The sequence below is a fragment of the Macaca nemestrina genome, chromosome 9, assembly GCF_043159975.1.
Source record: "Macaca nemestrina isolate mMacNem1 chromosome 9, mMacNem.hap1, whole genome shotgun sequence".
Lineage (NCBI taxonomy): Eukaryota > Metazoa > Chordata > Mammalia > Primates > Cercopithecidae > Macaca > Macaca nemestrina.
The window spans coordinates 14,663,278-14,678,745 of NC_092133.1; the positions used below are offsets into that span (position 1 = coordinate 14,663,278).

Below are 15,468 nucleotides of genomic sequence, written 5' to 3' on the forward strand. Positions count from 1 at the left end.
GTTTAACATCACAGCAGATACTATACTGAAATCTGCGTGCAATAGGAAAAATTATGAAATTTTTAGTGATATTTTTGTTTTATGGAGCACTCAAGCCAGATCATTTAAGGTTTTTTTTTTTTTTTTTCCCTGTTGTTTTTTTCAGTCTCACTCTGTCGCCCAGGCTGGAGTGCAGTGGCACTATCTTGGCTTACTGCAACCTCTGCCTCCCAGGTTCAAGCGATTCTCGTGTCTCAGCCTCCCAAGTCAAGTAGCTAGGAGTACAGGCGCACCACCACACCTGGCTAATTGTATTTGTAGTAGAGACAGGGTTATTAACATGTTGGCCAGGCTGGTCTTGAATTCCTGACCTTAAGTGATCTACCTGGCTTGGCCTCCCAAAGTGCTGGAATTACAGGTGTGAGCCCCACCGTGCCCGGCCCATTTTAAGTTTCTTATATAAGTTTAAAATACTGTTAATGATGTCTCTGCAGTGATATACATAGCTTTAGTGTTTTTTTAATCAGTATCTTAAAGTAGCATTTAGAATGATGATGAATTAATGCCAGCGTCTATTCATGATTGCCAATCTGTTTCTTCTTTTAAAAATATTTTGCTTTTTCAAAAAAATAGGTGGATGGAGAGAGAAAGAAAAAGCCAGAGAGGAGAGCTGGGGTCCACCTCGAGAATCAAGGCCATCAGAAGAACGTGAATGGGACAGAGAAAAAGAAAGAGATAGAGATAATCAAGATCGAGAGGAGAATGACAAGGAACCTGAGAGAGAAAGGGAGAGAGAGAGAGATGTGGATCGAGAGGATCGCTTCAGAAGACCTAGGTGTGATGTTCTAATTAAATTATTTGTAGAGGCCGGCCGTGGTGGCTCATGCCTGTAATCACAGCACTTTGGAAGGCCGAGGTGGGCGGATCACCTGAGTTCAGGAGTTCGAGAGCAGCCTGGCCAACATGGTGAAACCCTGTCTCTACTAAAAATACAAAAATTAGCTAGATTTGGTGGTGGTGCACCTGTAATCTCAGGTACTCAGGAGGCCGAGGCTGGAGAATCATTTGAACCCAGGAGGCAGAGGTTGCAGTGAGCAGAGATCGTGCCATTGTACTCCAGCCTGGGCAACAAGAGCGAAACTCCATCTCAAAAAAAAAAAAAAAAAAAAGTTTGTAGAGCTGCAGTTGGGATTGTTTTAGACACCGGCCTGTGTATTTCAAACTGTTTTTCAGAAATGATGTTCCTTGCTATTCCCCAGCACCCCCCTTATCTCTTAGAATCATAATGCAGGCTTTAGAGGCAGGAGAGTTGCTTGAACCCGGGAGGCGGAGGTTGTGGTGAGCCAAGATCGTGCCATTGCACTCCAGCCTGGGCAACAAGAGCGAAACTCCATCTCAAAAAAAAAAAAAAAAAAAAAAAAAAAAAATTTTTTTTATAGATTATCTAACCAAACATTCCCTGTTAAAGCAAGAAAATGGAGGCCCAGACTTCGTGGCTGTCTATAGGCTGTATGACTGTTGGGCAGTGGAACCAGTCCAGCTGTCTTTGTCAGTCCATTGCTTTTCCACCTGTGGTTTAGGGCAGTCAGTTTTTTTGCCCTTAAATTATCAAAAGCCCTTCGATTTTATTGGTAGTAGAAGTTCTAGCTTGCTCCCTCTGCCAGAGTGTCCTTGCACTGATAAATGTAGACCAGCAGTGTTCAATGCAATTTTCTGCAAGGAAGAAAATGTCTGTGTCTGTGTTGGCCAGTATGGTAGTCAGCAGTCACATTTGGCTGCCAAACACTTAGAATATATGGTTGGTGCTCCTAAGGAAATATCTCCATTTTACTTTAAATTTAAGTAACCACATATGGGTAGTGGCTACTGAGTGGGATGGCACAGATCTGAGTGTTCTCGTTTGTTCTCCATGCCCCAGGTATCAGGTAAGGTCAGGTTATGAGTTTAAACTGTCCTGTTACATTTGTAAACTCTAAGCCCCAGCTTGGATTGGATGTACTTATAATTATCCCATTTGGTCTAACAGTAGTAAGAACCTGACTTGTCATTGTAAATGGCTACAGGGATGAAGGTGGCTGGAGAAGAGGACCAGCTGAGGAATCTTCAAGCTGGAGAGACTCAAGTCGTCGGGATGATAGAGATAGGGATGACCGTCGCCGTGAGAGGGATGACCGGCGTGATCTAAGAGAAAGACGAGATCTAAGAGACGATAGGGACCGAAGAGGACCTCCGCTCAGATCAGAACGTGAAGAAGGTATAGATGTTACATACAACTGAAGTATTGGAGAACCGTCATTTCTTGGGGGGGGATTTGGGTTATTTAATTATATCGTAAACTTGTATGAATGCCAACAATAAGAGAGCTGATGTTTATTCCATTTAGAATTCAGGATTTTCATACAGTTAATGGTCGTGTTGTGAAGTGCACTTATCTCTAAATTCAAAGTACAGTAGTAGACTAAATTGGATAGTAGGCAATATATATAAAGTTTACTTAATAAAAATGAAAAAAATTGTTATTTAAAAGCAACTTCTTGAGAAATTAAGCACAAAGTAGAAACATTTTCTCTGAAATTATAACAAGTTTCTTAAAATATATGTATTTTTCATTTTTAAAATACTAATTTTTCTCTTAGTTTTTTTTTTTTTTTTTTTTTTTGAGTCGGAGTCTGGCTCTGTCGCCCAGGCTGGAGTGCAGTGGCCGGATCTCAGCTCACTGCAAGCTCCGCCTCCTGGGTCTACGCCATTCTCCTGCCTCAGCCTCCCGAGTAGCTGGGACTACAGGCGCCCGCCACCTCGCCCGGCTAGTTTTTTGTATTTTTTTTGGTAGAGACGGGGTTTCACCGTGTTAGCCAGGCTGGTCTCGATCTCCTGACCTCGTGATCCGCCCGTCTCGGCCTCCCAAAGTGCTGGGATTACAGGCTTGAGCCACCACGCCTGGCCTCTCTTAGTTTTTAAAAATTTATTTTCCGTATGTCTTGACATCCTGTTAGTGAGAGAATTTTTCTATCATAGCCATAACTTTAAAAACTCCTGTATTTTATGTGGTTAATTTGCTGTTAAAATTCTTCAAGAGCCAAAAATCCTTTCAGTTACATTTTCATTCAGCCAGATTTTTGCTACCTTGTCTTACGGGTTTATACCAGCTGCAGCCCTTCCCAGGCCAGGGTTTGCTGCCTGTTTTCAAATTTCGAGTTTTATCTGTACATCTGTATGTTAAAGATTGTGAGAAATTGGCCGGGCGCGGTGGCTCAAGCCTGTAATCCCAGCACTTTGGGAGGCCGAGATGGGCGGATCACGAGGTCAGGAGATCGAGACCATCCTGGCTAACACGTTGAAACCCCGTCTCTACTAAAAAAAAATACAAAAAACTAGCCGGGCGATGTGGCGGGCGCCTGTGGTACCAGCTACTCGGGAGGCTGAGGCAGGAGAATGGCGTAAACCCGGGAGACGGAGCTTGCAGTGAGCTGAGATCCGGCCACTGCACTCCAGCCTGGGCGACAGAGCCAGACTCGGTCTCAAAAAAAATAAATAAATAAAAATAAAAAAAGATTGTGAGAAATTGTACGAGCTTTAATTATGATTTCTGTATTGTCAGTCTTTAGTACAGGAATTTTGAGTAATTTGAGGCATTTCTTCTGCTTGTTAATTTGTGCCAATAGAATATAGTACTAAATTTTTTTTTTTTTAAATTAAACTTTCTAGTAAGTTCTTGGAGACGTGCTGATGACAGGAAAGATGACCGGGCAGAAGAGCGGGACCCTCCTCGTCGAGTTCCTCCCCCAGCTCTTTCAAGAGACCGAGAAAGAGACCGAGACCGAGAAAGAGAAGGTGAAAAAGAGAAGGCCTCATGGAGAGCTGAAAAAGATAGGGAGTCTCTTCGTCGTACTAAAAATGAGACTGATGAAGATGGATGGACCACAGTACGACGTTAAGTCTCAAGATAATGGATTTAAACTGGTGTCTTAAATAGGTTTGATCACATTCAAGGATTATTATACTTGTGCTTCAACCAATCTAAATTGGATTCTTTAATGTTTCACCATAACACAAAAAGCATGAACTTGTATTAATCCTATATAATAGATTGATCATGCACCATATCCACAGGAGGTTGGAAAAACCATGCCATTTTCTGGAATTTAAGGGTGTTGCATTATTTCATCAATCATTTGTTGACAAAAAAGAAAAACTAAAAAATAAATTTAAAATGTGAACTTTCAGGTATTGAGTAACACCTTTATCTTGGTATAGAACTGATATATTTTTTTTTATTTTGAAATATCTGATATTAATTTGGAATGAAGTAAGGTTCTGTTAAAGAAAATATATTTGAAGACCCTTTAAAGCAGTGAATCTGAAACAATTTTCACACTTTTAAGTGGTTGATATGTACCTATTTTAGGTATTTTGAGGTATTTACCATAAACTAAATTTAGAAAGTTTTTAGATTCACTTGAAGTAAACATTACAAACATTGGATACGGTGGGGTTTTCTTTAGATTTTACTTGAGAGAAGGTGAGTACAAAGCAATTTGCAGTTGTTGTAATGACAAGAAGAATACTGCGCAAGTGTGAATCCAAACAGCATAGCTTTTAAATTTTAAAGCATTTGGTAAACTATCGCTGAGTTTTTTTCTGTTGCCAATAGTAAACTGCTTTTCCATTAATGGAGAATTCATGCCTTTCAAGCATTTTAAATATGACAATATTTATAAATGTATGGTTTGGAGGAATCGTTTAAATTCTTTCCTAATTTTCTTTCTCTTCAAGATAGATTCTTTCAACAAGTAATTTGTAGTAATGACTGTGTTGACTTCAATTTTGGAGTGTAGTAGCTATGTTAAAGATTAACTATTTGGTCTCATTGAAGCCAACACAGAACTTGCTGCTGTGTTTTTTCTTCAGTGATAAATAAAATACTTACAGAATTTGTTTTAGTGTTGATTTGTGGTTATAGTATTTTGTTTATAATGGTAAGTTTGCATCTTCAGTTGAGTTTTTTTACTTGAATTTTTATCAGTGCCATTAAATGTCTGTGTTTAGTATCAATGAATATGAACCTAAATATAACAAAGAAAGCATATGTGGCTAGGATGTCTCCCCTAAAATGTCTTCCTTTGTTAATGCAGAAACTCCTTAGTTTCCTTGTAAAGCTGTCCTCTGAGTTTGTGTGTGCATGTGCGTGTTTGAAGTACCACCTTGGGTTTTCACCTGAAATTAGAAAAATCATAGTTAATTTGAGAAAATGTTACAAATTCATCATGGCTGTAGGCACTTATTATTTCTGTTATTGAGTAGTGGTGAGAATTCCTATTGGTACAGCTGGAGGGCCAGAAGAGGGAGTATTGATGCTTTTTAACTTAACCAGATACAGCCTTTTTTGTTTGATGTTACCAATGACAGAAATCATTTTAAACACCTTTCTTAGTATCTGGTATTTCAAATATGTAGAAGTCTTTAAAGGTCTTTTGTGGGGAGAAGGACTTTTCTTTCATAACAAGAGAATTTCAGATCAGTGATTATCAGTGGGGCAGTAACCTGCTAAGAGTTTGCTTCCTGGAGAGTAGATCTGTATGTGTGACATCACAGGTAAGCCCCAACAATTTATTTAATCAGATTTGTTCAGATGAGTTACTGTTGGCCACGTTAGGGTCAGGTTTTAAGGCTAGTCAGGAAACCCATTCTTTCTGCTCAGTTTCCCATACTGTTCTCCCAAGTTCTTTGTTCTGGGAGCAGAACCCAAGTGCAAGAGGAGGGCAGAAGAGTCTGATGCTGTTACCTTGCGATCCTGCTCTTGGTTTCCACTGTCCAGGCTGTACAACTCTGTCTACTCCCACTAGTATTTACCAACAGGTGTTAAAGGAAAGCTGAACAAGCAGCCTACTCACCGATCTGCTAGGTGGTCTTCCATGTTCCTGGTGGCTTCTGCAGTTTCATTGAGAGTAACATTGCTGTTAATCCAGATAGATCCGATAGTAGAGACATCATCGGTCCGAAAAAGACTCTGCATCTCATTAGTTGTCCATAGTGGCTACCAGGAGGTGGTTGGCATCTATAATGTGTGGGACGTTTTTATGTAAAGAAATGCCTGTTTTTTTTTTTTTTTAAACCAAAGACACTGACCATAGATTGATTTATAATTTTGTAAGTCTAATTGAAATACATGGGGTACTGTGAAAGGACTGTTGCTTGAGTGGCTACGATTAGAAAATCAGGACTAACAAACTTTTCTTTGTCTGGAAGCATATATATTTGTGATAAAATTTTAATATGTATAATTTTGGTTTAATAAATCAAATCTATGACAAAAGTTGTTCTCATCAAAGCTAATAATTCTGCAACTTCCAAAAAGGACTTTGTAGGAAAATTAAAATACAAAGAAAAAAAGCCACTAGAAATTTAAGTCTGTACAGAAAAGAACAGGTTAAGACAATCTGTACCTCTACAGTTGGAGAAGCCCTTTTGACTATTCCTTGTATTGTTTTGTGTACTTGGCCAAGTATGCAGCATGTTCTTTTTTTTTTTTTTTTCTTTTTTCTTTTTTTTTTTTGAGACGGAGTCTCGCTCTGTCACCCAGGCTGGAGTGCAGTGGCCGGATCTCAGCTCACTGCAAGCTCCGCCTCCCGGGTTCACGCCATTCTCCTGCCTCAGCCTCCCGAGTAGCTGGGACTACAGGCGCCTGCCACCTCGCCCGGCTAAGTTTTTGTATTTTTAGTAGAGACGGGGTTTCACTGTGTTAGCCAGGATGGTCTGGATCTCCTGACCTCGTGATCCGCCCGTCTCGGCCTCCCAAAGTGCTGGGATTACAGGCTTGAGCCACCGCGCCCGGCCTGTATGCAGCATGTTCTTAAGATAATTTTGTCATAATTACTTTGTGTATTTCTTAAACTTTGAAAAATTGGGTTTCTCTAAATGTAATTTTGCAAAATGTTGAAAGTTTCATATTGAGTTCCAAGGATTTTTAAATGATGTGTTTGCTTGCATATGCTTTTCATAAGAGAACGCTAGAAAATTAACTATAGTAATATTCTGTGTTTTAACTCCCAGTATTGTCAGCTGGAAAACAGGCAAATTTGGCACAGGGGCTGAACATGGGGTACTGTTTTCTTTTTTGGAGACAGTCGCTCTGTTGCCCAGGCTGGAGTGCAATGGCACGATCTGGGCTCACTGCAACCTCCGCCTCCTGGGTTCAAGGGATTCTCCTGCCTCAGCCTACCAAGTAGCTGGGGTTACAGGTGCCCACCACCACACCTGGCTAATTTTTGTATTTTTAGTAGAGAGAGGGTTTCGCCATGTTGGCCAGGCTGGTCTCCTGACATTGTGATCCACCTGCCTTGCCTCCCGAAGTGCTGGGATTACAGGCATAAGCCACCACGCCCAGCCTGAAAATGGGGTACTTTAAAAACAGAGGAATAGTGGCTGCCTGACTAGTTGGCGAGAGGGTCTTCTGGATACCTTTTCCAATACTCTCTTGCCCTCAGGAAGCTCCAGCTCAGTATGTTCTTAGTTCTGGTAGAACAGTAGCGGTGTCAGACTATCAAATTAACATTAGACACATCTCATCACAGTGACTCCCATATATTCAGGCTATGTCAAAGCCTCCAAGACCTTTGGAAACCGTCTGTAATTTGACTCTAGAAATACACAGGAGCTAAATTGATCTTGCCACCTGGTTAGCCCTTTTGGCCTCGAGAATGCACTGATCTGTTTATGGTGGTCCTTTTGAAAAGGCAGAACAGCAGCAGTGGGAGAGGTAAGAGGATTCATGTTGGCCTTAGAAACTTCAGCCAGAAAGCGAAGCTCATTTAAACCGGTGTATTTTCTAGCAAAAGAAAGGAGAACAAGTAATTACAGGGTTTCATTAAGCTACTTAATTTAGGCCCAATCAGATCAGCAGTTCTCTGGTCTGGGGTTAAGACTAGCAGCGTTGGATTATTTTTCTTTCCCGGCTAAGAAAGTGTTTTCCCCCGCCCCCAAGTTCTTGATATGCTGCACCTTTTCTTTGACCAGAAAGACAGCTATTGGGTATTTACTCCACCCTCTAACACACCTTCAAATGAAGGTTCCTGATTGAGCCAATTTGCTGTGGAGGAAGTTAGCTGTTATTATGAAAGCAGTCTAACTTATAGTAGCCTAGCTAAATCCTACTGGGAGCCTTATACACGTAGACTAAATCTCTTGCTGGTATCTTCAGATAGTGATGTATTTGTGTATTTCAGATGAGTTCATCTTAATTCACTTCTATTTTTTGCCTTCTATTGTCTTGATTGGCAGGTAGCTGCATTCCATAGTGTGGCATTCAGTATGGTGGATTTAAAAGTGAGGGTGGGAGGGTAAAGTAGGGGTTAGGAACTTTTGCCCATCAGGTTTAGTCTTGCTTATGGGGAACTGGTGGGGTTCCGGAAATGGACATGGGTCTTCCAGTAGGAGTGGGAACATGAAAGACCCCCAGCAATTCCTTTAATTAGTGCTTATTCTAGTCTGAGCACTGCCTATATTAAAGTCAGACGCAGCCCACGGTGGAACCTTCTTGAATACGAGTTAATACACGAATAGCTCAGAGCTAGAGATCCATCTTCTATTTAAGAGGCAACAGCTGGAATGGGCTTTCCTCCACTAGGAACCCTGAAATTGAGCAATCTAGGGTGAAGACTGCTGTCTTCCCTTCTTCCCTTTGATCTTAATATCAAACGTTTTGAGAGAACTGGAAGTGAGTGCGTCGAGAAAAGGCCAAGTAGAAAAGCTACAGGTGAGATTGATGAATTCAGTTACTGTATAAATACACATTTTTAAACAGCACCATTTCCAAGTTATACACAATATGATTATGACTTAGCACAACTTTTAAAGGTGGAAAAGGCTAGTTGCTAGTTCAGTAATAAAATATCTGGTACATAAAAGGATAAGGAGCTGTATTCTACCTGCTACAGATTGTGCATTTTACACCTCCATCTAGGACGGAAACAAGCCACAAGGAGGGAATACCCGCCCAAATTAATACTGGAAAGTTTACAAAACCTTCACTTCTCATAAGGGTGATGCTACCAGCGGCTTGCTTCACCTGGAATTAGAGTAACTGATTTTTTAAGGACAACTAAGAATATTACTCGCTTCAAACAATAAAATAGTCATTTTGCCGACATTTCATAAAATCGCCAGTTTTAAGCTCAGTTCAGAGGCTTTTAAAAAAATATTCTAGACCTAGTAAAGTGCCTCCATTCATAAAATGAAACATCCAAGATTAGATTGAGACAATTTCATACTGATGCGCATCTAAAATAGGTCCACGTATACAGTAAATAAACAGCGCCTCTAGGTTGCCGTATTTCAGTTAGTGGAATACACACCCAGCCTTCGCCGTTCTGGATGTGCAAACTAGAAACTGAAGACATGGTGATTTCACCGTCTAGTCCCAATTGCTCGGCACGGAAGTACTCCACACGGTCGGCTGCTTTTGAAAAACCACCAGGACAACGTCCCAAAGTCGAGCCGACCGCTGAGCCGCACGCCTCCCCACGGCGGGGGCAAGATGGTGCGCAGACCAAGTGGTGCGAGGGGCGGCGGCGGCGACTCTGGGTGGCCGGGAGCCCGGGCCCTCAGCGCAGCTTCTTGCCAGGCGGGCCGTCCCTGGCGCTGCGGGGCGGCGGGCGGGCGGGCGGCGGCGGCACTTTGGAGAGCGGGCAGTACTTGATGGTGTGCGCGTTGTCGCCGCTGGCGCCGCACAGGGGACACGTGTAGCGGCGCAGCACTGGGCACAGCACTCGCCCGTCGGGGCCCTTGAGGATATGGGTGGTGTAGAGCGCCATCGCCTCCTTGTTGTTGCGGCAGAATACGCACACCTGCAGCTCCGGCTTCAGCAGCCGGGCGGCCGCCGCCCCGGAGGCCGCGTGCAGCCGGGGCTCGGCCGCCCATGCCGGGGCCCGCTCCTCGCGCGGCGTCGCCTCGCTAGTAGTGGCGGCCGCGGCAGGCGCGCAGCCCAGCAGCACGGCGGCGGCACGACCTGCGAACGGGCTCAGCTCGGCGAAGCGCTCCTCCAGCAGCCCGGCCTCGGCGGGGCCCGCGCACAGCTCCAGCGCGCGCAGCTCCAGCGCGCCCCCCAGGTAGCGGCCCCGGGACCCCGGCTCGTCGCTGTCGTCGTCGTCGTCGTCCTCGTAGTAGTCGGGCGGCCCCAGCGCCGGCCCCAGCGCCCCAGGCCCAGTCCCCGCGTGGGGGGAGCAGCAGGACGAGGAGGAGGGCGGGGAGCCGCTGCCGCCGTTCCCACCGCGGGCGCAACCGAAGCGCGGCTCGCCGTCCACCGCTTTGGTGATGAGCGTGGCGAGCCCCAGGTAGTCGTTCCAGGAGCTGAAGGGCTGCGGGTGCGCCGGGCCCGGGGCGCTCACGTAGCGGGCGCTGGGCACGAGCGCCATGGGCGGGGGGGCGCGGCCGCGGCGGGGCGAGCGGGGCGCCCAGGGGAAAGCCTCCATGGGCGGGCTGCGGGCCGCGCGTCGCCTCCCCGCCGCCGGCGCGGGCCGGACGGAAGGGACACGCCAAGCCTGCCCGCCGGCCGGCCGCGGGGTGGGGCCGCCGCGCCGCCTTTTATCGGGCCCGCTCCTCCCCGCCCCCCCGGCCTCGCCGCCGCGGCCCTGCCCCCTGCGCTCCCCCGCCCCGACCACCTCGCCCGCGCCCCGGACGGAGGCGGAGCGGAGGCGGGCGGGCTGTGCGCGCGCTCCACTCCGGCCCGCGCGGGTCCCGCGCCCCGCGCGCCGCGCCAGCTTCGCCAGCTGTCGGGAGGCCTTCATTCCGGGAGGGGGCGGGCGAGGCGCCGCCTCGGGCCGTGGCGCTCATTGGCTGCAGACCAGAGCCCCCCGGCGCCTCGGGCGCCGCTCCGGACGCTGATTGGTGGGGACTGGGGAGGGGGCGTGCTCTTCACGCAGCTGGTAGGTGAGGAGAAAGTAGCGGAGAGAAGGGCCGGGGAGGGACTGCTGCTAAGGTCCTCCTTCGTTCGCGCGCCGGGCCTGGCCTTGGAGCAGGTGACCAGGCCTGGGTCTCCTCGGCCTGGTGGTGAGGCCCACCGAGGACAGGGGTCAGGGTGGCCACAGGTTTACGCCTCCACCTCCCGGCCTTTAATGGCCCCAGGTCCGCATCCTGAGAATCCCCGCTATCCACCCTCTTCTCACCAACATCAGCATGAAAAGCTGGACGCGATGGGAGGATGCAGCTCTCCCATCACAGCCGCCCAACCAGCCAGTGGCTTCCGTTTGCACCGCGCGTTGGAGCGCTTTCCCCTGAGCGAAATCCGCACACACCGTGAGGTTCGGGGAGGCTGTGGTTCCTGCCGTGGTAAGAGCGGAGGGACGCAGGACTTTCCCGCTCCTCGCAGCAGCCTTCCTCCCAACAGGTGCTCAGGGACCTCAGCCGATGGGTGGCCGATACCCGGTGACTTAGGTCGGGGTTGGGACTGGGCCGGAAAACCTCATGGCTGGAGAGCCTAGGACAGTGACTGGGATGTGTGTGTGTGTGTACCTCCTCGACCCAGAGGCCTGAGTCAAAATGTGGGTTATATGTGCAGTTTGAAAAACAACGTGTGTTCAATGTTATATTTTGTCTTCCTTCCTCCCTCCCTCCCTCCCTTTCTTCCTTCTTTCCTTCCTTCCTTCCCTCTTTCCCTCCTTCCTTTTCTTTTTTTTTTCTTTCCTCATCCCGGGTTCAAGCAATTCTTTTGCCTCAGCCTCCCGAGTAGCTGGGAATACAGATGCCCGCCACCACGCCCGGCTAATTTTTTTATTTTAGTAGAGACGGGGTTTCACTATGTTGGCCAGGCTTGTCTTGAACTCCTGACCTCGTGATCCGCCCACCTTGGCCTCCCAAAGTGCTGGGATTACAGGCGTGAGCCACCGCATCCGGCCTCTTTCTTTATTTCTCTCTCTTTTATCTTCTTGCTTTTTTTTCTTTTAATTTTTTATTTTCTTGAGACAGGGTCTCACTATGTTGCCTAGACTGGTCTTGAACACCTGGCCTCAAGCGATCTTCCTGCCTTGGCCTCCCAAAGTGCTGGGGTTACAGACATGAGCCACCACACCTGCCTCGACGTTATAATTAAATACTTTGAAATGAATAAAACATGTTGTGGAAAAGCCACGGAGAATAAGAGCCAGAAGATGAGTTTTGATTAGGAAGATGGCAGGTGGTCTTACTCTTTCCAACTTTTTAAAAAATTGAAAGTAGGAAAAGCTTTAGATACTGAGGGCTCTTCTAGGACGAAACCTAGAACTGGGATCAGGAAAATGCCTCCCCTGGCAGGTGGGCCCTGGCAGCGTGGGCTTCATGGGGCAGGTGGGGCTTTCCTTCCCCACTCTGGACCATGCAGTGGCTGTGGAAACAATGAGCCCTCACTAGGCCTGAAGACACACTCACAGGTCTTGGCTGTGCCCAGCAGGTTTAGAATGGCTCAGCAGGAGATGCCCAGAACCTAGTGCTGGCATTGGTTAATATTAGAATGAATGAGTGAGGGAATCAGAATGTCAGCATGGGGAGGGATCTTTGGGATCATTCTATTTGATCTTTTCTTGCCTTTTTTTTTTTTTTTTTCTTTTTTAATAGACGGGGTCTTGCTATGTTGCCCAGGCTGGTCTTGAACTCCTGGCCTCAAGTGATCCTCCTGTCTTGGCCTCACAAAGTGCTGGGATTACAAATGTGAGCCACCACACCCAGTTCTATCCAGTCCTTACAGATGAAGAAAATGAGACCTAGAGAAGAGTAGGATTTCTTTTTTTTTTTGAGACAGAGTCTCACTCTGTCACTCAGACTGGAGTGCAATGGCACGATTGGGTTCAAGCTATTCTCCTGCCTCAGCCTCCTGAGTAGCTGGGATTACAGGCATGTGCCACCATGCCCAGCTAATTTTTGTATTTTTAGTAGAGATGGGGTTTCACCATATTGGCTGGTCTCAAACTCCTGACCTCAGGTGATTTGCCCACCTTGGCCTTCCAAAGTGCTGGGATTACAGGCGTGAGCCACTGCACCCAGTCAAGTAGGACTTCTTTAAGGCCACAGTGACTATGTGACAAAACTAAGACTCTGGTCCTGTTACTCCCGGCTGGGTGGCCTTCTCACTACACCCTGGACCCGCAAGGGACTCAGACAATGAGTCTGTGCATGCATCAGCAGAACTCTAAGGCAGAACACAGGGGAAGCTGGAAAGAAGTGAAGTGAGGTGGGGTGATATGGCCTTGGCTGGGGCCCCTGCCCTCAAAGAGCAATCCAGGGCTCTGGCTGGCAGGCACGGAAAAGGACTTGAAGCAGTGAAGTGAGGCCTGTTGTTCTGGCTGCCTCTCTGGGTTAGGGGTTAAAGATCCATGTTTCGGCCTCTTCCTCCTAGCCCCTGATGGTTGATGTAAGTCATGAAACCAGGCAGTAATATTCAGCGCTTGCCAACCCAGCTCCTTTTCCAAGTTTGTGTTGGCATGCAAGGTAGAAAGTCATTCCTTTATTTCCTCCCCCTCTCCACCAAAAATAAATAAAAGAACCTCCATGCCGCAGGGCTCCTGCAGAAGCCTGGCAGGTTTGCTGACCCTGAACTCGGAGCTTTTACCACGAGAACGCCAGCCCCCCAGAGTGGTATGAAGATGATTATTCTATGAATGGAAAATTCCACTTGGTTCACACAGCCCTGCAGCCTGCATCCTTTCAAGATATGCAGACTTTTCAAGCTCTGAAGATGGGGAGCCACAGTTCTGAGAATAACTTTGGCAGGAAAAGTTTAAAACTGCCAGCTGCTGTGTCTGATCCCCCTTGGTCAGGCCAGTGAGGCGACGGCACAGAAGCAGAGGCCTTCTTTCCTCCCCACATGGTTTTCAGCCCTTGTGGTTGTATGGGGAGAATAAAAACTTTTCAGAGATAACAATAGGAACAAACACCTTGGCTGGGACCTGCAGCCTGGGTGTGTGGGAAGTGGAGCTGGGATGGAGATGCCCCAGAAGGAGGTGGAGGAGTGAGTGTGTCTTGGGGTCCACCACATGCTGTTTCCCCAGGCTGCTCCCCTTGACTGCTATACGAGGTAAGTAGACATTTGACCCAGAAGGGAAGTCGGGAAGTGGAGGCCAAGTGCATGAAGGCTTTTGTCCTGGAGCACACGCTGGGCCTCGGTACCCTGGGAGCCTTTGCTTTCAGTGACCATAGAAAGGCTAGTGTGGGCACCTGGCCCAGCTCTGGGTTAAATAAACAGTGACTTTAGTCACCCAGCACAGGCCTCAGCCTGGCTGTGACTAGCTCTTTGAGGTGCTGGCACCGACTCCAGAGATGTTCTTAGCACCTCTGAAGAAGTCTCATTGCCTTTTGCTTACTTTCCAGGAGTCTGGAATGAAACAGATGGAAATAGCCAGTCTGTGAACGTTTCTTCAGGTCTCTGGCAGAGGCGAGAAGACAGGTGGACATGGGCCACACCTCAGAAGTTAGAGGGTGCTGCTTGGTTTCTTCTGGAGTGGGGTCTGCCTGGCACAGGCTGAGGGCTCTGGCAGGGCCGGGGTGGGTGGTGGGGAGGGTGCCTGGGTTCTGTACTCCCACCTCTCCTCATGGCCTCCAGTCTGGGCCATTTCCTTTGCTGGCAGCAGCACTGAACCCTGTGAGGCAGCTCACAGACCTCAGGCTCCTGAGGCTCTTCAGAAACATGAGGTCAGCCTTGGGGAATGAGGCAGCTTGGCCAGGGTCCAGGCGGCCACAGAGATGCTGTTTGTCAGGCTCTGGGTTCCCGCTGACCCCCTGCCAGGCCTTTGCCAGGGACAGGAGGTGCTTTGGCTCCTTCAGCTGTGGGCCTGGAGGTGGGTGAGGCGCATTTGGGCACAAGGGGCCCTCTCCTGGCAGACTTTGTCCACATCATGGCTCTGACAAGCTCAGAGAGTCCTCGGATGGGCGTCCTGCCCTTGGGGGGCTTGGGCTTAGGGTCTGCTGTTGTGGAGAAGCCATATGGTGAAGTGGGGAGAACTTACTGGGCCTTGGGGCTGGGTTTGCACCCTGGCCCTGGTACAAAGTCACGTGTAGTGGACCTCTCTGGGCCCGGGCTGCTGCTTTGGGTCAGTGAAGGGCTCTTGTCAAGTAAAATGGCAGCCACTCCCCCTCCTTGCTGACTTAACTTTGTTCTGATTCCCTCTCTCAGCCTCAGGCCATAACTGTGACAGGTTTAAGCCACGCAGAAATATCCCATTTCCCCTAGTCACCACTGGGTAAGGGGAGGGCTGGTCACCCATTCCGGCCCTGGAGATCTCAGCGGACGTCTGCTGTCTGCTGGGAGGATAGTGGGAAGGGTCTTGCTCCCTTACATAAAAAGGGGGAAGAAATCAAGAACCAGGGCCCTCACCTTCTTCAGCTCAGGCTGTAGAGCTGAGGTGATAAGGCTTAAGGACACAAAGCTGGCACAAGGTGATGGCTTACCGGAAAAGTTAAAACAACAAACCTTAGTGATATTTTTGTTGATGACTTGGTGACTTGTTACATGAGATAATTAAACATATT

At 47.8% G+C, this 15,468-nt stretch overlaps 2 protein-coding genes across 2 annotated transcripts in view; one reads left to right on the plus strand and one right to left on the minus strand.

The window, feature by feature from the left end:
- Positions 1-4,914, plus strand: part of LOC105467710 (eukaryotic translation initiation factor 3 subunit A) — a 49,748-nt gene extending 44,834 nt beyond the window's left edge. Inside the window, exons 20-22 of the mRNA XM_071069051.1 lie at positions 613-814; positions 2,043-2,233; positions 3,685-4,914. Of these exons, the coding sequence (XP_070925152.1) occupies positions 613-814; positions 2,043-2,233; positions 3,685-3,914 (623 nt within the window). The 3' untranslated portion in view covers positions 3,915-4,914. The remainder of the gene's footprint in view (positions 1-612; positions 815-2,042; positions 2,234-3,684) is intronic.
- Positions 4,915-8,737: 3,823 nt separating this feature from the next.
- LOC105467702 (nanos C2HC-type zinc finger 1) lies at positions 8,738-10,608 on the minus strand. The gene has a single exon (XM_011717370.2). The coding sequence runs from the start codon at positions 10,443-10,445 to the stop codon at positions 9,579-9,581; it is 867 nt and encodes a 288-aa protein (XP_011715672.1). The 5' UTR covers positions 10,446-10,608; the 3' UTR covers positions 8,738-9,578.
- Between the last annotated feature and the right edge of the window lie 4,860 nt (positions 10,609-15,468).

What these genes read in the sequence shown, in the direction of transcription:
- LOC105467702 (XM_011717370.2), bottom strand. Translation starts at nt 10,445, where the DNA reads ATGGAGGCTTTCCCCTGGGCGCCCCGCTCGCCCCGCCGCGGCCGCGCC.